General features: G+C 47.1%; 1 protein-coding gene across 1 annotated transcript in view; it reads right to left on the bottom strand.

The window, feature by feature from the left end:
• Positions 1–23749, bottom strand: part of SMCHD1 (structural maintenance of chromosomes flexible hinge domain containing 1) — a 2317253-nt gene that overhangs the window by 1430257 nt on the left and 863247 nt on the right. The window contains exon 24 of the mRNA XM_078687460.1: positions 13922–14056. Within this exon, the coding sequence (XP_078543586.1) occupies positions 13922–14056 (135 nt within the window). The remainder of the gene's footprint in view (positions 1–13921; positions 14057–23749) is intronic.

Below are 23749 nucleotides of genomic sequence, written 5' to 3'. Positions count from 1 at the left end.
TCACATTACCCCTTGAACACCCAGTGAAAGGACACCACACAAGAGTTATGAAAATAAACAGTGTATTTATTAGAATCACAACAGCCCTGTACTCTTTATGAGGACAGGGTGCTAGGCACACAACAAAACTCTTACGAAAATACTTAAGTTAGCACAGTATATACAAATGCCCGAGGGGCACGAAAAACCATATACTCTAAAAGTGGAATGCGAAATTACTAGCAGGTAAGTACAGTACTAATAGGCTTTGGAATCGCTAGGACTTGACTATAGAATCGTTAGATTACTTCTAGGAGGCCCAGAGGACTCGGGTGCAGAGTGTGCACTCTCACGCGGGATGCGGGACAAAGTCTATGATAGCTAGTAAAGGTAAAGTTAGTGTTCACGGGCGAACCCGACCTGGTAGGGAGAAAACGAAAGTGGATCCTGACCCTTGGATAGTGAGGCTATGCTGGGGCACCGAAATGCCGAAGTTACCTAGCCCAGGGGCTGCAGCTGCATATGTCTCAAAAGACGTCGGGAATCCTCGTTGACGAACCAGGAGCCTGGAAGGAAGATGCTGGCAGGCGACCAGTGAAGAGAGTTCGAAGTGATCCAAGCCTGGATCTGGAAGATGGATGACACCTGAAAGCAGAGGGGACCAAGTTCGTGACTACTAGCCAGTAGTCAGGGGGCACCAGGAGGGCACCGGAGGGTAGTCACCTCGACTAGGTGGGTGGGCGACGCTTTGCTCTGCAGATCTCACGGACCAGGAGGCGTTGTCGGCGACCAGGATGGAGGGGCGAGCTGTCCCACGATGGATGAAGCTGTCGGCGTCGAAGAACCCAGGATTGGGCAACAAAGCCTTGGCTAATTCAAGCCCACGCGGTGGACTCAAAATGGCGTCTGGGGTGGACCAGGAGGGTCCGGGGTGCTCCTCTTCTGGAAGGGAGCAAGGGCCAGTCTGGAGCAACCAGACCAGCAGCAGTGATGTCGTCGGGCGTCGTTAGGAAGGCCACAAGCCAGCGGGCTAGTAGCCAAAACAACGCGGTGAGCAGCAAAAAGCAGAAGGGCCCCACGCCGATCGTGGAGATGCTGGGGGGCTGATCTTCGGTGCTGGAGCTGCTCAGGGTCGGGGCTTCTCGGACCCCAAAGCACTCGCCAGTAGATTACCCGGCGGGCTTGCTGTGAAGAAGTCGTGCAGTCTTGGCAATAGCCGGTCCCTTGAGGTCTCGTCGCACTCACGGTTCTCAGCTTGGCTGTAGAGGTGAGTAGAGGTCGGAGGGGCCAGGGAAGCCGGGTCTTGTCGAGCTGGGCAGTCGGATTCCGGAGGAAGGACTTTCAGCAGACCGCAGTGTTCTTGATGGTGCCTGCGGATGCAGGGTGACTACTCCTTAGTCACAAGGGAGAATCTTGAAGAAGGAAATCTTGAAGTCCTTTCGCAGAAAGTCGTGTCTTGATTCCAAAGATGATCTAATTTGGAAGGGGGCCTGCTCCTACCTTTATCTGGGAAAAGGGGGCTGGCACGCGACTAAGTCCTGCCCTAGGGGTGGGACCAGGAGGGGGGTGGTTACACCCCTCTCCTTTGGCGGGCTTTCCCCAGGCCAGGGGCTGGAGTGCCCCTGGAACTGGTTCAAGCCGGCCTATGCACAGTGAGCACCGGGTGCCACTTGCAGTCACCTTCCTCTGTAGCCCTGCCTACCTAGAATACACAAAATCCTGTCTGGGACGGTGCTGGCACCGCCCTCTGGCAGGAAACACTTTGTCCTTGCCTCCTGCTCTGGGAGGACTCCCAGCAGCAGGAGGGCAGACTTGTGTCTCGGTGGCAGCATCCATTTTGTGGAGCTAAGGCTCTGCTTGACTTTAACCGGGGTTACAGGTTACCATCATGTCGTGTCCCTCTAGAAGGGTGGAATGCTAACCCCGTCGCCAGAATTGGCGAGGGGTTAGTATTTCAATTCGTATGACACCTTACTCGACATGTTTTGATAAAGCGATACCAGAGTTGGCATATAACCGCGAGGATTATAATGCACTTAAGAGTATATGGTATGCGATATCATGGAAACGGCTAAGGGATGGGTCCCGAAAGCCGCAGACAGGCTCAGCTCATGCCAGAGCACCATCTCACACGATTCCAAGCACTCTGCCTTCAGGATTGTTAAGGCCTGCCATAGGAGTGACTGATAGGAGATCTGTGTGTCCATTTTAGGGTTAGATATAGGTATACTATATCTAAAGCAAAGGGTGATTACACCACCTTGCCCCAGCTGTCGTGCAGCCAGTTGTGTCAGTTTAGTTAGTCAGCCCAGGGGTGGCACAATACGTGCTTCAGCCCCTGGGAGACTTCTGGGTACACCTCAGCCCTGGGTACAGGGACTTAGAGAGGGCCCAGTGCCAATTCAGTACCTGAGTACAATTTGGATAGAGAGAACAGCTAGGCTGTGGGTCTGATTAGCAGGCCCACAGCCAGGGAAAGTCGTAAACCAGTGCAGCAAAAAGCAAAAATCTGGGTGATCATAGGATTGCAGACCCTACTCTCCTACATGACCCCCCCCCCAAACTTTGAGACAATAAACTAACCTTGACCAGGTGAGTCTTCTTGTTCTAAGTGGAAATACCTGGAGAGCCCATCAGCATTGCTGTGATCAGTACCAGGTCTATGCTCCACTGTAAAATCCATCCCCTGTAGGGAAATGGACCACCTAAGCAGTTTGGGGTTTTCACCCTTCATCTGATTTAGCCACAAGAGGGGCTTATGGTCGGTCTGAATGGTGAAGTGAGTGCCAAACAAGTAGGCCCTCAGCTTCTTCAGGGCCCAAACCACAGCAAAGGCCTCCCTCTCAATAGCTGACCAATTTTTCTCTCTGGGGGTCAGCCTCCTACTAATGAAAGCAATAGGCTGATCATTACCATCAAAATTCAGTTGAGACAGAACAGCTCCCACACCCAACTCAGAAGCATCTGTTTGGACAATGAATGGCTTGGAGTAATCTGGACTCTTAAGGATAGGTGCTGTGCACATGGCCTGCTTTAGGTCATTGAATGCTTTCTGACAGCTTGCTGTCCACTGAACTTTCTTTGGCATCTTCTTGCTTGTCAGGTCATTAAGGGGGGTCACTATGGACCCATAATTTCTGACAAACTTTCTGTAATAACCAGTCAGGCCCAAGAAAGCTCGAACCTGAGTCTGGGTGATTGGAGGAGCCCAGTCCTTGATGGCCTGTATTTTACTCTCCAATGGCTGAACCTGGCCTCCACCTACAAGGTGGCCCAGGTATACAACCTGTGTCTGCCCTATCTGGCACTTAGTGGCCTTGATAGTGAGGCCTGCCTTCTGCAGGGCCTCTAACACTTTCCTCAGGTGGACCAGGTGATCCTCCCAGGTGGAGCTAAAGACAGCAATATCGTCAAGATATGCTGCACAGAAGTCATCCAGCCCAGTGAGGACTTGATTCACCAACCTTTGGAAGGTGGCAGGTGCATTTTTCAATCCAAAGGGCATTACCACAAATTGATAATGCCCACCAGGGGTAGAAAATGCTGTCTTGGGTTTGGCCTCCTCAGCTAACCTGATTTGCCAATACCCAGCTGTCAAATCAAATGTACTTAAGAAGTTGGCAGAAGCCAATTTATCTATAAGTTCATCTGCTCTTGGTATTGGGTGGGCATCAGTCTTAGTGACTGCATTGAGGCCTCTGTAGTCTACGCAAAACCTCATCTCTTTCTTACCACCCTGGGTGTGAGGCTTTGGCACTAGAACTACTGGGCTAGCCCAAGGGCTATCTGAGGGCTCAATGACTCCCAGCTCCAACATTTTCTGCACTTCTGTTTTGATGCAGTCTCTAACATGATCAGGCTGTCTGTAGATTTTACTCTTGACAGGCAGACTGTCTCCAGTGTCAACATCATGGGTACACCAATCAGTTTGGCTGGGTGTCAGAGAGAACATATGTCTGAAGGATTGCAGAACTTGCCTGCAATCCTGTTGCTGATGCTCAGTGAGGCTGCCACAAAAGACAACACCATCTACTGATCCATCATCAGGATTCTGAGTGAGCAGGTCTGGGAGAGGGTCACTCTCTTCCTCCTGTCCCTCATCTGTGGCCATGAGCAAGCTCATGTCCTTCCTGTCGACATATGCTTTGAGCCTGTTGACATGGAGCACTCTGAGAGGGCTCCTGGGAGTTCCAAGGTCCACCAAGTAGGTAACCTCTCCCTTTTGCTCAATGATGGTGTGGGGCCCAGACCATTTGTCTTTCAGAGCTGCTGGGGCCACTGGCTCCAGCACCCACACCTTCTGTCCAGGCTGGTACACAGTTAGGACAGCCTTTTGGTCATGCCAAGCTTTTTGGAGTTCTTGGCTGGCCTCCAGGTTTTTAGATGCCTTTTCCATATACTCAGCCATCCTGGAGCGGAGACCAAGTACATAGTCCACTATGTGGTTGCAGGCTTTTTGAGAGGTCTCTCCCATCCTTCCTTCACCAAACACAGGGGTCCTCTTACAGGATGCCCATACAGAAGCTCAAAGGGGCTGTAGCCAACCCCCTTCTGTGGGACCTCTCTGTAAGCAAACAAGAGGCAGGGGATCAGGACATCCCATCTTCTCCTAAGAGTTTCAGGTAGTCCATGAATCATCCCTTTGAGGGTCCTGTTGAATCTCTCAACAAGCCCATTGCATTGTGGGTGGTAGGGTGTGGTGAACTTGTAGTTCACACCACACTCCTTCCACATTGCAGTCAGATATCCTGACATGAAGTTTGCACCTCTGTCAGAAACGACCTCCTTTGGAAAACCCACTCTGGAGAACACTCCAACTAGGGCCCTTGCCACCACAGGAGCTGTGGTGGTCCTCAGGGGAATAGCTTCAGGATACCTGGTGGCATGGTCCACCACCACCAGTATAAACTTGTGCCCTGATGCTGTCTGGGGTTCCATTGGACCAACAATGTCAATCCCCACTCTTTCAAAGGGGACCCCCACCACAGGTAGTGGTATGAGGGGGGCCTTTGTGGTGCCACCTGACTTACCACTGGCTTGGCAAGTGACACAGGAGCGACAAAACTCCTTGGTATTCTCATTCATATGGGGCCAGTGAAAGTGTGAGACAAGCCTGTCCCAAGTCTTTGTCTGACCTAAATGACCTGCAAGGGGAATCTCATGGGCCAAGGTGAGAAGGAAACCTCTCAGAGACAAGGGGATGACCAGCCTCCTGGTTGCACCAGGCTTGGGGTCTCTTGACTCAGAGTACAGGAGTCCATCTTCCCAGTATACCCTGTGGGCACCTGTGGCATTCCCCGCAGCCTCAGCAGCAGCCTGCTGTCTGAGGGGTTCAAGGGAAGGGCAGTCTAACTGTGCCTTCCCCAGGTCTTCTCTGGAGGGTCCCCCTGAGCCCAGAAACTCAACTTGATCAAGTTCAAGCTCTTTAGGCTCAGTTTCCCTCAGCTCTCTCAGATCAGCCTCCTCAGAGACTTGATCTTTAACCTGGGGCAAGGGGGAAGGCAAAGCCTTACCCTTACTGCTCTTCTTCTTGGAAGGTGTCTGGTCCATAGTTACAGGATCCAGCACCTGTTCAGTGGGGCATCTTCTGGCCTGTGACCTAGTCACAGCAAGCACATGTGCTGGCAAGCCTAACATTTCCATGTGAGTCCTCTGCTCCACTTCTGACCATAGTGATGACTCCAAATCATTGCCCAACAAACAATCAACTGGGAGGTCTGAACTGACTACAACTTTCTTTTGACCCTTCACTCCACCCCAGGAGAAAGCCACAATCGCCATACTATGACTGGTAGTGACGTTGCTAGCATTGGTCACCAGGAAATCTGTACCTGGCATGATCTGTCCAGGGTCCACAAAGTTAGGTGTCACCATGGTGACACTGGCACAAGTGTCCCTATAGGCCTGAGCCATCTTGCCATTAATCAAAGGTGTCTGCCTGTATTTGCCCAAAGTATTGGGACTTGTGTCAGGGGATATATCCATATCCCCTGTACAGACAAGGACAGCCTGAGTGAGTGTGCCAACTAAGTTGTCAGACCCCTCAGTTCCCAAGGTTAACCCAACTAATGCCTTGGGAGGTGCACTACCACTACTGACTGTACTAGGGGGTGCAGTTGCCTTAGGGTCTGTAGTGGTAGGAGTTTGCCCTCCTCTTTTGGTGCACTCACTAAACCAGTGAGATTTACTCTTACAGTACTGGCACCACCTTTTTGACTGGCCTTCTTGAGTCTTCTTCTTCTGGGAAGCCTGACCCCCACCCTCTTTGGTTTGTTGGGGACCTGGTGAAGACTTCTGGTCATTTTGTTCACTCTTAACATTACCCTTCTGGTCTGCTTTCTTCTGACCACCCTGGTTCTGGTTCTGCTTGATCCTTGTTCTGACCCATTTGTCTGCCTTCTTTCCCAATTCTTGGGGAGAGGTCAGATCTGAATCAACAAGGTGCTGGTACAACAACTGGTTCTGACAATTGTTTAAAATTTGTTCTCTCATCATCAGATTATACAATCCTGTGTAATCAGTAACCTTGCTACCCAGCAACCAGCCCTCCAAAGCCTTAGTGGCACAATCCACAAAGTCAGACCAGTCCTGAGACTGAGTTTTCTGGGTGTCTCTGAACAGCAACCTGTACTGCTCAGTGGTTAAACCAAACCCATCAACCAGTGTATTCTTCAGGACCTGGTAATTGTTAGCATCCTCCACTCTTGTAGTGAGGAGCTTATCTCTACCTTTACCATCAAAGGAGAGCCACAGTATAGCTGCCCACTGACTCTGGGGAATGCACTGCACAGTGCAGGCCCTCTCCAAAGCAGCCATCCATTTCTGGATGTCATCCCCTTGTTTAAAGGGGGGCACTATTTTTGTCAGGTGTTTAGTATCTAAACCCTTCTCTCTATCTCTTGGGAGATTGCTGCCACCAGTGGGAGCTAACCCACTCATCTGCTGCTCTCTAGCAAAAGCAAGCTTCTCTTTGGCCAGGGCAAGTTCTTCCCTTTCAATCCTCAGAGTAGCTTGTCTCATCCTAGCTTCATGCTCCATTCTCTGAGGGGAAGTCCATCTCCTCTGGGGAGAGTTCCTTCTCCTCTGAGAAGAGGCATTAGAGTGCAGAGATCTATTGGAGTCCCTAGAAAGAGATCTATCTCTCCTAACTCCAAGGTTAGGCCCACTTCGGGTTAGTACTGGGGGTCTCCCAGATCCTAGCCCAAGTAAGTCTAAGTTGGCCCTAGTTAGCCTTCTGACTACCTCAAGACCTTTGTCTACCTCATTCCCAGAGAGTTCCTCTTGTTCCTCCTCCTCAACTGCATTGGCAGTGTTGGGGAGGTCTGGATCTCCAGAGGTACCCTCTAAGGCTGGCATATTCTCATGTAACTGAGAAATCTTTCTGGCATCATATGTCTCTAAGAGACTTATCAGAAAGGGAATGGTGGGGTTAGACCCCTGCTTCAGTTTCCTGGAGGTACAGACTTGTCTCATCTCCTGGAAGCTGAGAGCTGCATATCTTGAAGTGACCTGTGGAGGGTCAACGCTCACCAGGGGAGTCTCAGTGGACTCTCCATGGTTAGACATGCTTTTCTAGTGAGGTGTAAGTGGTGCACTTACCTACACTATATGTTTGCCTACTGATCCCTTGCTAGAGTTGTAGTTTAGGGTGTGCTAGGCCCTAGGAGCTACAACAGCTGGTTCAGTAGAACTCAGAGTATTCTAAGCTAAGTTATATGTACCTTTAGTACTTATGTGATCTTTCACAAGATATTCTTAGGATATGTGTGGTAAAACAACAGCAAGCTCAAATCCCAACCGCTGCTCACCAATGTGAGAAGTTGGCCTGATGTGCAGTGCTCACTATTCTAGTGATCACTATATATCAGTCCAAACAACCCTTATTGATGATTGGTTGTAAGTCAACCTTATAGACCAGCTATCCTAGTAGCATGGATACGAGCAGTCTAAGGCTAAGACTCTAGAGGGCGTGTTAAGCCAGCTGTTTTACCATCACATTACCCCTTGAACACCCAGTGAAAGGACACCACACAAGTGTTATGAAAATAAACAGTGTATTTATTAGAATCACAACAGCCCTGTACTCTTTATGAGGACAGGGTGCTAGGCACACAACAAAACTCTTACGAAAATACTTAAGTTAGCACAGTATATACAAATGCCCGAGGGGCACGAAAAACCATATACTCCAAAAGTGGAATGCGAAATTACTAGCAGGTAAGTACAGTACTAATAGGCTTTGGAATCGCTAGGACTTGACTATAGAATCGTTAGATTACTTCTAGGAGGCCCAGAGGACTCGGGTGCAGAGTGTGCACTCTCACGCGGGATGCGGGACAAAGTCTATGATAGCTAGTAAAGGTAAAGTTAGTGTTCACGGGCGAACCCGACCTGGTAGGGAGAAAACGAAAGTGGATCCTGACCCTTGGATAGTGAGGCTATGCTGGGGCACCGAAATGCCGAAGTTACCTAGCCCAGGGGCTGCAGCTGCATATGTCTCAAAAGACGTCGGGAATCCTCGTTGACGAACCAGGAGCCTGGAAGGAAGATGCTGGCAGGCGACCAGTTAAGAGAGTTCGAAGTGATCCAAGCCTGGATCTGGAAGATGGATGACACCTGAAAGCAGAGGGGACCAAGTTCGTGACTACTAGCCAGTAGTCAGGGGGCACCAGGAGGGCACCGGAGGGTAGTCACCTCGACTAGGTGGGTGGGCGACGCTTTGCTCTGCAGATCTCACGGACCAGGAGGCGTTGTCGGCGACCAGGATGGAGGGGCGAGCTGTCCCACGATGGATGAAGCTGTCGGCGTCGAAGAACCCAGGATTGGGCAACAAAGCCTTGGCTAATTCAAGCCCACGCGGTGGACTCAAAATGGCGTCTGGGGTGGACCAGGAGGGTCCGGGGTGCTCCTCTTCTGGAAGGGAGCAAGGGCCAGTCTGGAGCAACCAGACCAGCAGCAGTGATGTCGTCGGGCGTCGTTAGGAAGGCCACAAGCCAGCGGGCTAGTAGCCAAAACAACGCGGTGAGTAGCAAAAAGCAGAAGGGCCCCACGCCGATCGTGGAGATGCTGGGGGGCTGATCTTCGGTGCTGGAGCTGCTCAGGGTCGGGGCTTCTCGGACCCCAAAGCACTCGCCAGTAGATTACCCGGCGGGCTTGCTGTGAAGAAGTCGTGCAGTCTTGGCAATAGCCGGTCCCTTGAGGTCTCGTCGCACTCACGGTTCTCAGCTTGGCTGTAGAGGTGAGTAGAGGTCGGAGGGGCCAGGGAAGCCGGGTCTTGTCGAGCTGGGCAGTCGGATTCCGGAGGAAGGACTTGCAGCAGACCGCAGTGTTCTTGATGGTGCCTGCGGATGCAGGGTGACTACTCCTTAGTCACAAGGGAGAATCTTGAAGAAGGAAATCTTGAAGTCCTTTCGCAGAAAGTCGTGTCTTGATTCCAAAGATGATCTAATTTGGAAGGGGGCCTGCTCCTACCTTTATCTGGGAAAAGGGGGCTGGCACGCGACTAAGTCCTGCCCTAGGGGTGGGACCAGGAGGGGGGTGGTTACACCCCTCTCCTTTGGCGGGCTTTCCCCAGGCCAGGGGCTGGAGTGCCCCTGGAACTGGTTCAAGCCGGCCTATGCACAGTGAGCACCGGGGTGCCACTTGCAGTCACCTTCCTCTGTAGCCCTGCCTACCTAGAATACACAAAATCCTGTCTGGGACGGTGCTGGCACCGCCCCTGGCAGGAAACCCTTTGTCCTTGCCTCCTGCTCTGGGAGGACTCCCAGCAGCAGGAGGGCAGACTTGTGTCTCGGTGGCAGCATCCATTTTGTGGAGCTAAGGCTCTGCTTGACTTTAACCGGGGTTACAGGTTACCATCATGTCGTGTCCCTCTAGAAGGGTGGAATGCTAACCCCGTCGCCAGAATTGGCGAGGGGTCAGTATTCCAATTCGTATGACACCTTACTCGACATGTTTTGATAAAGCGATACCAGAGTTGGCATATAACCGCGAGGATTATAATGCACTTAAGAGTATATGGTATGCGATATCTTGGAAACGGCTACGGGATGGGTCCCGAAAGCCGCAGACAGGCTCAGCTCATGCCAGAGCACCATCTCACACGATTCCAAGCACTCTGCCTTCAGGATTGTTAAGGCCTGCCATAGGAGTGACTGATAGGAGATCTGTGTGTCCATTTTAGGGTTAGATATAGGTATACTATATCTAAAGCAAAGGGTGATTACACCACCTTGCCCCAGCTGTCGTGCAGCCAGTTGTGTCAGTTTAGTTAGTCAGCCCAGGGGTGGCACAATACGTGCTTCAGCCCCTGGGAGACTTCTGGGTACACCTCAGCCCTGGGTACAGGGACTTAGAGAGGGCCCAGTGCCAATTCAGTACCTGAGTACAATTTGGATAGAGAGAACAGCTAGGCTGTGGGTCTGATTAGCAGGCCCACAGCCAGGGAAAGTCGTAAACCAGTGCAGCAAAAAAGCAAAAATCTGGGTGATCATAGGATTACAGACCCTACTCTCCTACATGACCCCCCCCCCCCCCCAAACTTTGGGACAATAAACTAACCTTGACCAGGTGAGTCTTCTTGTTCTAAGTGGAAATACCTGGAGAGCCCATCAGCAAAAAGCAAAAATCTGGGTGATCATAGGATGGCAGACCCTACTCTCCTACACCAACCATGCTCCCTGAAGGCAGCGTTGACCCAGCAGGCCGTTGTTTTGGGGCTGGGCTAGATGCCTGACCCCTCTGTGGTGGTGCTGTGCCTCTACACGTGGCCACTGCACCAGCGTGGGTTGTGTGTGGGTGCATACCATACGCACAGTTGGGGTCCTGCTGTACTTCACCCTTGGACTCAAAGGGGGAGCTTTGCCCAGAGCTGGACTGGAGAAGCTGCGCCTCTGAGGAAGAGTCTTCTTCGACTGGAAGGTGAGGCAGGCAGCATAAGTGATGTAGTTGAGCTCACGAGAGAGGCGGAAGTTGCAGAGTTGATTGTAGTTAGTCCAGGGGAACTTGGAGTGGCACTGGGGGCAGTACTAGAAGGGTGGCTTTTCAATCACTGTCTATGCATTCTCATCGACGAGCGCATTCTCCTCTCTCTGAAGCTAGATCTGCTCAATGGCACCCTTTGCTAGCAGAAGGCTGACTTCTTGCCACAACTGTGTGAAATGGTATGTTGACCATTGCTGATGAGGGGGGAGGGAAAAACGAAGTGGGAAGTAAATGAAAGGTAGGGAGTAGCTCCTTTTAATGATTGATACAATCTATACTTCCAATGTGAAGGTTCTCAAGCTGGGGAGGAAATCTAATCTCCTGACCTAACACATCTGATTTCTATCTAGACCAAAAGAACACACAGCCCCATCCCCAACCAAGGGAATGGACTGTACGGGTGGGGGAAAGGACCTGCCGCAGATTAGGTGGTCCACGAGTATCCACTACTGCAAATCTTAGCTAGGACATTTCCCCAATGCTGAATCTGCTGAAGACGCAGGCACCATTGGCGTAGCTATTTCGTGTGGGGCATGAGACAAATAAAGGAGGCCAAAAACTCTGAACAAGGATGGTTAGACCAGAAAAAAGTCTCCCAGAAGAAGAATCAGTATCATACTCCAAATGTTTCAGACCCTCTGCACAGGCAGAAAAAGCTTCATGTTAGTTGTATCCAGATTAGCTTTAATGTACAAAATGCTTCATGTTAGTTGTATCCAGATTAGCTTCAATGTACAAAATGCCCTGAGATTGGATGTGATCTAGTGATAATTTATTGAAAATCCCAGACTGAACAAGAGATAAATTGTGTTCTGGAGGTGATCCCACACTACCCAGGCCAAATCTAATTTCAGTAGCCAGACATCAAGTTACAGAAAATATATGTATTGACAACAACAATGGTGGTCTGCAATCAAAAACAGGACCTTCAGGAAAACGCACATGGTTGTTGAATGGATGAAAGTGAGAGGGATAATTGAGAGGACTGTACACATAAAAAAATCTCAGTACGAGATTGCAGTACTATGATGTAGAAAAGTAGTTATCAAGCAAATCCAGTACACAATACCATCATGAAACAGCTGCACCAACAGTCTTTGAGCCAGGGAGAGCAATTCCAAACTTAACTTTACACAGAAATGATCCAAAAACCTGATATCCAGAATGGGTCACAGCCACTTACCCGTTTTGTGAATCACAATGAATGAGAATAGAACACTCAGCATTTCTCTGGCTTGGGCACTTGTTTGATGGATTCTTTGCTCAGGAGCGCTAGCACTTCTTTAACCAGAATCTGGGTACGGTTGAATAGGACCGACAAGAATAAAATGGAGAAATTGAAGAGGGGGCCTTCTTTGAAAGGAAGGGTAAAACCATTAACTATGATCATGGTTGCTGCCAGCCTGAAGTGACAGCCCGCTACATCTCACAAGGCGCTGACATCAGTACTCCAACTGGATACTTGTGTTTACATGAAGTTGCAATAAAGTGGTATTCAAATGGTGCGAAAGGAGGAGGTGAGGCGTTTCTGCTGCTGTCCCCACCTATCCTTCCATCCACTACATCCTCTAAATCTACAAAAACAGCTGCTTCGCTGTTGGAAATGCTGCATATGTTGATGCTGGTGAAATGACTGCTACAGTGAAATTGGTGCACTGGAAATCGCCACTGGAAGTGAGCACTAGTCTGCTTTGTTTGAGGTGTTTTAGCACGAATCAGTTTTGATCACCAAAATGCCATTTTCCATCAAAGGGCAGATCCACAAGATTAGCCCGGACATCCCATTTGACGCTAGTGAAGAAAATGTATGGGATGTCCATGTGCACCAGTGCAAATATGAGACATCAAGCCTGGATGTGCTTCAGGTCTCATGTTTATACTGATACTCATGGACTTGGCCAATGTATTGCAGCAGCTAAAAACTCAAAATAGGGTTGGCTGCATCCTGACCATCAGGGTAAAAAAAACAAGCATATGTTCCAACAAGCTTTCAGTAGCCAGTTACACCATCCCCCAAGGTGCATGGGTAGATTGTGCCAAGAGACAATCTGCACTGGCTCTCAAGAAAACAAAGCCTTCTCACAGACTTAAATACCTACCACTTATTGTAAAATCTTTGCTCTGAAGAATGTACATCCTATTAGTTTACTGCACATTATTCAGTTTGTAGTACGCTGGTTTCTAGTTTACTGCTCATTATTCGGCTTGTAGTTCTCAAGTTTCTGTGGCTGTGGGAATTTTGATTGGGAATGAGTTACGGAGCATTGGACACTTACGTGGAGAAATTGTGAGGTTTGGTGATGACCATCATGTTAAGGGGTTTCTTGGCTCCATCTTGTGGCAGTGCAAGGATTCAAATTCCACTCTGCACCTGGACCACTGTTTTAAATATCATTAATCTGCTGGAAGAATCTGAATCCATTAGGGAGAACAAATACTCAACTCTTGAGGAGATCAGGTCACCCGAGGGTAATGTAGATAATTCTTGATGTTATAAAAAGGAGAAATGGGCCATAATAATGAAATTAGAGAGGCTCACTTCATACTTCTATACTACTATATATGTATGAAGGGAACACTAGCATAAATGTCTTTTTTGGGCATACAGAGAAAAGGGGTGGAACCACTGCCATCTTCCGTCCGATGTCCATATCACCTGTAATTGTAATTTATGTTCAGCACTTCATAATCTAAACAGTTTAGAAACCTACATTAGAGCTCATTAGATAGAAGGTGCAGTCAAAATTTGTAAATTTTCTTTAAAAACAAATGTCATACAAGTTCCCTTAATAGGATTGCAGTCAGTAGACAATTTAACCTATGACCAGTCAAATGCTAAAAAAAGATTATCCTTCATACAATTATTCTTTCAGCTTAAGCATCACTCCACTTATTCAAAGCAGGACCACACCCTTTTACATGCATCTTTATGAATAAAGTAATGGCCTTGTTTACTCACTGGTACTTCAATCTTTGCTTTAAGCAACTGGTCTTTCTTGATATTTTTCACATGAACCACAGAACCAGTTAAAATTCCTGTCCCACTACTACTGCAATCAACAGTGTAGACCGGAAGGTTTGCAGCACCTAAAAACTACACAAAGAAAAACTTCCAGTTAGAGAAAACTATGAAGTACAGTACTACTGCATAATAAGCAGAAGAAAAAAGGCAAAAAAAGTATGCACAACATGGATGTATGTGAAAACAGACCGAGAGGGTGAAAAAATTCAAGACTGGAGGAGTTAGAAAGAAAATAAGACAATAAAGAACAGAAGAGGGTCATTAAAAGTAGGGGAGTAAGGACTTATGGTAAGGGAGAAAATAATGAGGAAATGAAAGGAAAAGAAGGAAGAAAAAACATTTTAAAAAAGCAAGACAGTATTACAACGAAATAATGTGGATATGTTCAGCAATTCCTGACCCGTCTAGAAGGCAGGCCTTTATTTAAAAAACAGATCAATAGAAAAGTAAAGTTAAGAAACTCCAAAACAAATCTTAAGTGCCTAACTCTTTTCGGAACAAAGCATCATCGAGTAATTAACGAAAATGTTATCTGGCCGTTAACTACTGCAGGTCCACGTGGTTTACATTAAAATCTGATGTGCTCAATAAAGCCCCCCCATACAAAAACTAAGGCACAATTCTGGTAAATGACAGAGTGTTTGTAAATCTCGGTACTCAAAAGTAACAAAATGTTCACTGACAAAATAAACTTTCTCTAGAACAGTGAGTTATTTACGAGGCAGAACGGTATCTTGCAACAGTTCATTTCACTCTCCTCCTGATTTGACCCCTTCTGAAATTATGGGTCACTCCACAGTATTTGTAACCAGCCAGCCCCAGTCAACTAGTCAAGCAAAAAAAAAGCATTCCAACTCACCACAACCCTCAATTGAGACTGATTCATTCGAGGGTCTAACTGATTTCATCAGTGCAGAGGATGGATGAAGGGGAGGAATAATTCAACCTATGCAACGTGCCAACCAACTTAGCGCAATAACAAGAGCACAGGGTCCTTTTGGGGTTAGGAAACTGCAGCACAGGTGCTGGCTAACATAAGGTAAAGAAACAAACTGCAAATAATCCATAATTGGGAGGTTAATGTTTTAAAAATCAAAATCCTTGAGAACGTCACCCCTGCTTTTAAATCAGCCCACCAGCTCCTAATATAGCTACGATTCATTTCAAGGCACCTCTGACCAAAGAATGTTGCTTGAAAATGCCAAAGAAAGCTCAAACATATTAAATATGTAATAAAGATCACAATTCTGGATCACTACCTTAGGAATGTAGTGGAAGTAACTATACGATCGCAACTAAATATCTCAAAATTAAGAAAGACATGAAAGCCACTATTTTTAAGGTTGTTTTTGGTGTACCAGGGTCTCAATAGGACCAATCCGAAGAACCAGGCCTCAGCAGCTGACTAGAACCAGTCCTAAATGCCAAGGACCAGACACGGGCAGACAACAAGACCTCACCTATGATTTCTACATCTCCCAAAAAATGTCAAGGGGAGTTTGGCTCTGTCCCATGCACAGCTTACATGCTGGGCTGCAGCAGGACTAACAGCCTTCAAACCATTCATCATCCTCCTTGAAAAACACTGAAATGAGAGCTTTTTAAGATCTGTGCTGTTTAACCAGCGCTATAAAGAGATTTCGCAATGACATGTCTGGTCAATATAAAAACTCCTACATAAATATTTAGTTAATTGGCCATATTACTAAATGAAGGAGGACTTGTGCCAAATCATGGCACTTTGTTATGCAGACTACAAACTTTAAGGTAATCATTTCCTTCACTTCTGCACAACCTTTGTTGGGGACAGGGAAACAGAGCTGGTGATCACCATCCTCACCATTGAGATATCAAAGCAAAAATACATTGCACTACTAAGTTCAACCCTATGCAATGTGTGCCCCCTTCAACACAACCATCTATACCTGCAACACAGACCATCAGGAAGATGACTGCCATTTTCCCTTTGCCTCCTCCTTCTGCCTGTTCCCCCAGTACAATCACAAATATCTACTGAGTGGTTGGCCCACCTGCTGCAGCTAGCATGGGATATGAACTTGTTGTCTGAAGCAGGACTTTTGAATGTTAACAAGCAAGACAGGACTGACTGCACGTAAACAAAACTGCATTTAACATTAAAGAATGCATGTATAGCAAAGACCAAGAAAAGTAAACTAATTATTTTAATGTGTGCTTGATCACCATGTTTTCACTTTAGAAGTGAAACCATCTAAACCTCTGGTAACGCTCTATCTGGCGGATATTCTATTTAATTGCAGATTTGACACCTTGCTAATAACCTCTAGGTACCAGACTAGATCTGGAGATATTTCTCAGCATTTCTCCTGTACGCCAGCAGGTGTGGTCATGTGGATCCCCGTCGACTCCATCCTGACCCGGAAGTGAAGCTGAAGCCACAGATAAGCGCCACCCGTGCGCACTTACATACGTTTCTTTCTTGATTTTTTTCGCACACTGTCAGAGGAGGAGTGTATTAACTGATCCGATGTGACAGTCTGCAGATCTCTAAATTGGGATTTCTTTTTTTAACTGATGGAGAAAAGAGTCCAGTCTCCAGAAATGAGAGGTGGGAGGGCAGTAAGGTACCTGCAGTTAAAAAATCCACGAGAAAGAGCGTTATCAAAGGTAAGTTATTCTTCTGATGGATACATCTACGTTGATTACTCACCGTGTGCATACATACGAAAGCTATACCTCCTAAGGTGGTGGGTGTGGATTAGCTCAATCCAAAAAGCCCAGCAGGACCGAAAGGGCAAAGTGCCCTCCATCACCTGATCTGACTACCAAGGTAGTAGTCTTCATGAACATATGAATTGTCACCCACATCCTATCCTTCTAGATGTCCAAGACAACTACTCCGTGTGCAAACACAGATGTAGTAGCCTTGTTTCTGGTTTTATTAGCCCTCAGACCTTCCGGAAGCTTCTTCTTGGCCACTTCAGAGCAGATCTTTAAATAATAAAAAAAAAAAAGAGTACTATGCACATCAATGTGGTAGTCTTCTGCCACAGTGAACCCCATGAAGTGCTGATTGTCCATCTGATGGTCCTTGGAATGATCAATGTAAAAGCTCAAGCTCTTTTAGGGTCAAAGCGGTGAAGATTCTCTTCCTCCTTCAAGGGTAAGGTACAACTAAGAATGATAGAAGGATTATGGACTGTCTAACATAAAAAGACGTCACAACGTTTAGCAGGAATGCCACCCTAGTCCACAACCCCAATTTGCCCAGGACAACAGTGATGTACGGTGAATGAACGGACAGAGCATGTAGCTCACTCGCACGCCGAGTAGAGGTTATCTCAAAGCAAGAGACTGTTTTGAGTGGCAGTAGGCACAAAGGACAGCTGTGCATCGGCTCAAATGGGGTGCACATAAGGAAAGTGAGCACCAACTTAGGATCCCACTTCTGATTGGCCCAGGGGGATTTTTTCCCTTGGGCCAATTCGCTTTCACAGGAGACACGCTCATGCAACAGCAAGCACTCTGATTGGCTGCCTGCAGCATGAAGAAAAATGTTGCAGGCAGCCATTACTGGACTCTGGGACTTAGTCCACTGTCCTGATATATGAAAAGAAAAAAGAAAACAAAAACAGCCACTGGCGTTTTGAATTTAATACCGGTGGGGTCTTTGATCAAATCTATATTAAGTACAGTTTGAAGTAGATGAGGGCATGCTGCTCACTGCCAGAGCCACAAATGGGCCTCGGAGATTCATTCCCCTGTAGCCAATTTGATTTGAGAAAAAAAAAAGAGATGTGCCCATGTGCCCCACCCCCCCTCCTCCTCCCCGAGCCTCTGTTCGGCAACAGGGGCCCCACCCTTGGGTTCAAAAAAGCAAAAATGCAAGTGTGGTCCGGTGGTATCCGCCTGGGGACCTCAAACCCCAGGGTGTGATACTACACTGTGTCCCGGGAGCTCACCCCTGGGACAAAGTGGTTAACTGTCCGCACTCTCTCAGGCAGGGAACGCCACTTTGCTTTCTCCCAGCGGCAGCAGTATTGTTCCGCTTCGACAGGAGTAAAGAAAAGGTGCAGTCTCCCGCTAGTATGGTGCTGGCTGAGGAGCCGGCTAGGGCAGCAGGGTCCCTGAGGCTTACCCTGTGGGCCCCAGAATAGCGGCTTGCGGATGCCCTGGGTGGACACTGGGGCACCCACTAGACCCCCAGGAGAAGGGCCAATTTGTGGCTAGGCGAGGAGGGTCATGAACCCGCCCCTTTATTTAAGGAAAGTCCCCAGGCCCCTTAAAAGGCTCTGGGAGGGGATCTGTATGCCCCTCCCTTAAATTGAAAAAATAAAGGCACCAGGGGTGGGGTCCCTGTGGCCCCCAGTGGTTTGTTAAGGAGGGGTAGTGAGCCCCCATCCCGTTATTTAAAAATAAAATAAAAATACGTCTGCGTGGGATGCAGTCCCCGTGGCTGGCAAAGGTGCTCAGGGAGGGAGGGCCACTCCCCACCCGTCAGAAAAAATAAAATATGGGTGTCCCAGGTGGGCACCACGACATCCAAAGTACAGTAAAAAAAAAAGCGAATAATAAATGAGCGGCAGGAGCTGTTTGTTTATTATTCACTCCTCCTTTGAAGTAGAGCCCCATAGTGCCAAGGGCTTAACTCTATATTTTTGGGAGTTTGGTGTTGCCCCTAGAATAGGGATGGGCACCACTGAGCCTTTTTTTATGCTGTTAGGGGCTGCAGGGAGACTAGCAGTTCCCCAGCAATATAAAAAAAAACAGTATTTCTCTTGGGTCAGAAGAATGTACCTAGCTGGAGCTCTATGCTTTCCAGCTAAAGTGCAAACAGTGCAAGCCCCTCTAGTGGTTGTTTATATGACTATTTTCTGAGTCGAAAAATGTTAGACGAAAGACTCAGACAGTTTTTATTTACTTTTTTTATGTAGGTCTCGGACTAGTTCACCCACTAAATGTAATAATACTATATAAAAAGAAAGTGTCACAGACAAGTTTTTTTTAATGAGAACTTAAATTTTTTTTTTAGAATAATCAATATTAATAAACAGGACATTCTGTGAATTACCGAAATATACATTTGTTTAAAAATATTGGTGATTTTTGAAAGATAGATTTGCTTTATGTACATTGATATGTTCTACCCTTAATAAAAGGAATAGGCTCACTTTTTATATTTTGGTGGTATGACTCTTAAACAGTCATCAAGTCTTGTGAGACCAGCCACAAGCTGTGCGTGCCAGGAGGCTGTCCGTGACATAGGATTGGCTGCTTGCGGGCCTGGCCCTGTGGCCAACTCCACGCAGTGCACGGGCAGTGGCTGCCTGCATGGGGTGGGGGGGGGGGTTCCGCCATGCGCGGCAAGAGGGGTGGCTACCTACAAGGGGGTTGGCTGCAGGCCCTGTGGCCAACCCACCCCGCGTAAGGCCAAAGATCGCGGCCAGCGTTGGATTGGCTTTACGTATGAAAACATAAATATCATTTTAAAAAACGTAGAAATTGTACATGGGGCCGAAATCGGCCCAGAAAAGAGGACTGCATGCCCCCCTCTCCCTGCAGTATATGTTGTCAGGCCCCATGGGATGAGGGCCCGGTGGCCGAATATGGCCCGTGGAGGGGGTACATGTGCCCCTCTTCTGCCTGTACCATTTAGTCAGGGATGACGCCCCCGGAGCCAAAATCAGCCCAGAGAGGGGCCTCTCTCCTACTACAAAATGTCACCGGTAACGGGGTCCCCGGAGCTGAATTCAGCCAAGGGCATGGGGCTGCATTTCCCCCTCCCCCCACAAATATGTCCGGGCCCCAGAAGGTGGAGTTACTGGGGACTAAATTGGCCTGAGGAAGGGCGCCGCATGCCCCCCTCCCCCTATAGAATGTTGGCGGACCCCAGGGGATGGGGCCCCGGGCCGAAAACAGCCCGAGCTGAATGCACCCCTCAAAGAACACTGGGCCCAGGGTGATGGAGTACCTGGGGCCAAAATCCGCCCAGGGAAGGGGGCTGCGTGCCCCCTCACACTAAAAATTACAGCAGGCCCCAGGGGATGGCGTTCCCGGGGCAGATAACAGCTTGAGGAGGGGAGCCCCTGCCCTTAAAAAGACCGATTTTCGTTTTTTTTTTTTTTAAATCCTTAGAAAGTCACTGAAAGAAATCAAATGTTATAGTAACGTTATAGTTTGGTGAATTTTTCTTGACATTAATGTTTTGAACAAAAAAAAAATGAAATGTATAGTTAGCAGAGCCAACAATGACTTGCGCACCAACAATGCAACACATGACACCACTCATGACATGTTCTAGGACATCATTTATGACATTACTTATATCATCCAAGCTTCCTTTGTACACATTACTCTATAAATGGGTTTACCATCAGAGCTATGAAAGCAAGGGAAAAATAGCTTAGAAGAATATGAAGCAGAAAACTCTGCTATCATACATACAACCATCATAGGTAAAGCAAGCTTGTGTGATTTGCAACATTAACCCTATAACAAACACTTTATGGGTACAGAGTTCATGTTGACTATCAACCACAGATGAAAGGGTAACCTATCCTGAACAGTGTTGAATTTGTATGCAACTTGTTCAGGGGCAACCAAGTTCCTCCTAATACCCGGTAACATAACTAATGCCCTACTATGGACAGTCTTTACCTGTACCAAATCCCTGACACAGCCACTGAACCAACACTGAGAAATAAAATGGATAAGAGTGGAAAAGTGGGTACTGTTAGCAATGTTTACTCTATAGAGACACAGGAAATACACCACAGAGGGTTCGAAAGTATCTACTAAGAACTGTGTACACTCTATGCAAAACGTGTCCAAATAGTGACTATTCGTGTAAAATAACCACGGTTGAAGGTGCTAAAGATCATACTACCTGCAACCTTCTGACTGTGGTGAAGCAACACAAGTACATGTACATAGGTTAGTACGTGGTGCACATAATATTCTATGGTGTAGCTTACAATATTTAGTATGCAGAATCTTTGCCAAGCTGGAAACCTTTTCTGCAGGACCAAAAATCTTGTTTGAAACATTTTGAACACAAGTCAACTTTCACCTGCACACAGAGTTAGTCTTCCATGCAAAGATTATGAACCTGCTCAATACCTCTACACACCTATGGTGCATGAGGCGCATATACATTGTGTAAACACTTAAACTGATTAGCTGGACACAGGATGTAGAAAATGAGACAGAAAAGTAATATGGTAGTTACCCACCACTATGTAAACTATAAAACAAACTAACACACTCCTTGGATGATGTTATCAATGATGTAATTTGAGAGGCCATGAGTGAGGTCACAGAACATGTGATGAGTGATGTCATATGGAAATTCATAAGCAGTGCATGGTGGGGCGCAAGTTATAGTTAGTGCTGCCAACTATAAATGGTGAATTTAGGTTTTTTTTTAGTTCAAAACGTAAATGACACAGACAAATTCCCCTAACTAGAACGTTACTTTAGCCTTTGTTTTTTTTTCAGTGAGATATATATAGATACACACATACACAGATCAGAGGGCCCGCCGACCAGGAGCCTCTGCACGTCAAATTCAAATGAGAAGGCAGGCATACTTCTCCTCGGGGTTCACACAGGTATCCCAAAAAGAATCAATCAGCTGCCACTAGCCAGGACCTTGTCCAAGTGGACAAGAGATGACTGAACAGTGGCATCGAGAGTGGGGAAGGGTTATTGCAGTCTACCATCTCAGGGATCACCAAAGTGAACTTATCTGCAGTTCAATGGACGGCTATGGTTTAAGGGATATCTAATTATTGCCAAAAACATAACAGGGGACAAAGATGGAAACATTTTGGGGACACCAGCTGCACAAAGTAATCTGGAGTTTCATCCTTACAACCCGACAGGCAGGAACGTTTTTGCTCATTAGAAGAGAGGTGATGGGCCTGATAGTTTCATTTGGATGGTATTTGAAGTGACTATGACCTCCCTGTTCTCTGGAGGACTTTGTCTGCTGAAGGACACAAAACGTTTTTCCCAGGGACAGAGATTGATTAATGCTGCCTGCGTCTTTGACGTGAGGTGCAGGGAAAGACTGGAATTCACTCTCATATTGGAAGAGTCAATGATGCTGGGGTTTCAGTTTACATACCTCGTTGCCTAGCCTATCTTGAGCAAGAGGGAAGGTAATCAAGGGAAACAAGGAAATTAGTACACGGTAAAGAAGTCTCTTTGATCTTGTCAACATTTTTCTAGTCCTTATTTTTTTAGTCTGTCAATCAGATAAAAGACCGGATAATTCACAAAAACATGAGGAGATACTTTCACATTCAGAGAGAAAGCAGATAGCAGTTATTGTTCTCTGCCCACTGCCAAGCAGAGAAACAGACATACTTTTCTGTGACCAGACATGTGAAGGTGAGCATGCTGAAGACTAATGGCTGCAGGTCAGTTTTCTTCAATGAAGGCTTTTAAGATCGGAGTGCGATTAGTCCTTTTACATTTTACCAGTCTTTGAAAAGTGGCTACATGCCGAAGATCTAGGTGGATTAGGTACAGACCTCTTTCTTCATGGGATAAAGAGCTTATCTCAAGTAATACTGTAAGCAACATGGCATTCACTGTGTATAGATGACTATGTGAGTTAATTGCATAGCACATACCTATCCAAAAAGGCAACAAAGCACAGTACAAGGTCAAAGACAAGGGATTCAGTCAACAAGTGACTGGAAAGGTAGCTGGTTTATGGGAGTGTACTGTTTCTGCATACTGATGTAGTTTTCTTTTAAAGGAGTGTCTTCAACTCTTTCCTAATCTGGAGCAGGGTGGGGCAATCCTGATGGATACAGGGATGTTGTACCATATCCTGGGAGCATACGCTGAAAAGGCATGTTGCCTTATTTTTTTATGTTGTTGATACTTCTTTGTGTTCAGTCTGATGATCATCTGGCTGCAAATGTGAAGGGCCATCAGCGATGGTGAGCTTGTCAGACAGATTTGTCAGACAGATAGGCAGGAGTGCTGATGGTTTTGTAAACGATGCAGATGTAGATTGTGCAGGCCAGCAATGGGAGTCAGTGGAGTTCCATCAACATGTGGTGAACTAATAATTTTTGAGGTCCGGAATAAAATATGCAGTGGCTGGTAAGATATCCTTAAAGTGGGTCGGGGGAGGGGGGGGGGTTAGTGCGGTGCAGAGCATTTCCAAGTTGCAAGGGTACAAGTCTTTAACATCAGCTCTGAAGTAGCTTTCTAAAAGGTAATGGTTTAACTATATTTAATAGGTCTTCCTCTTTGATCAGCAGGGATTTCGCTAAGATGTGAAAAATAGCTGTCTGTGCTGCAGTGCGATTTGAAGCCATACTGGAAGTCATGCCGGAGATGATTGGCGTTGGTGTGATCTTGGAAATCAACATAGCTGCTTTTCCAATGATATTGCCGATTAAGGCTAGGCGAGAGATGGGCCAGTGACTGGCGATGTGATGAGTGTCTAGTGTAGGTTTCTTTAGGAATGGTAAGATCTGAAGAGTTTCTGAAAAAATGGCTTGAGTGATGGAGACATTGATGAACAATTTACTTACTTTCTGTGATGATCTTTCAGATAGAGACTCTATCTAGCTGTAGATTCCTTACCTTTTAAATATTCGCCAGGCTTCAGACTGGATCCTGAAACTTTTTTGCAGAACCTCTTCACGCCGGTAGGTGGCACTTTGCACCTCCACATATACGCCGTTCTGCTCTGGAAACGATGTGTGGGGCCTATATAGGTGCCACTCACACATGCGGACGTCAGTTGCCCTCCAGAGTGCC

Source organism: Lissotriton helveticus, chromosome 4_1 (genome assembly GCF_964261635.1).
Source record: "Lissotriton helveticus chromosome 4_1, aLisHel1.1, whole genome shotgun sequence".
Classification (NCBI taxonomy): Eukaryota; Metazoa; Chordata; class Amphibia; order Caudata; family Salamandridae; genus Lissotriton; species Lissotriton helveticus.
Note: the sequence above shows the minus strand (reverse complement) of the source record. Positions and strands in the feature narration are given on the sequence as shown.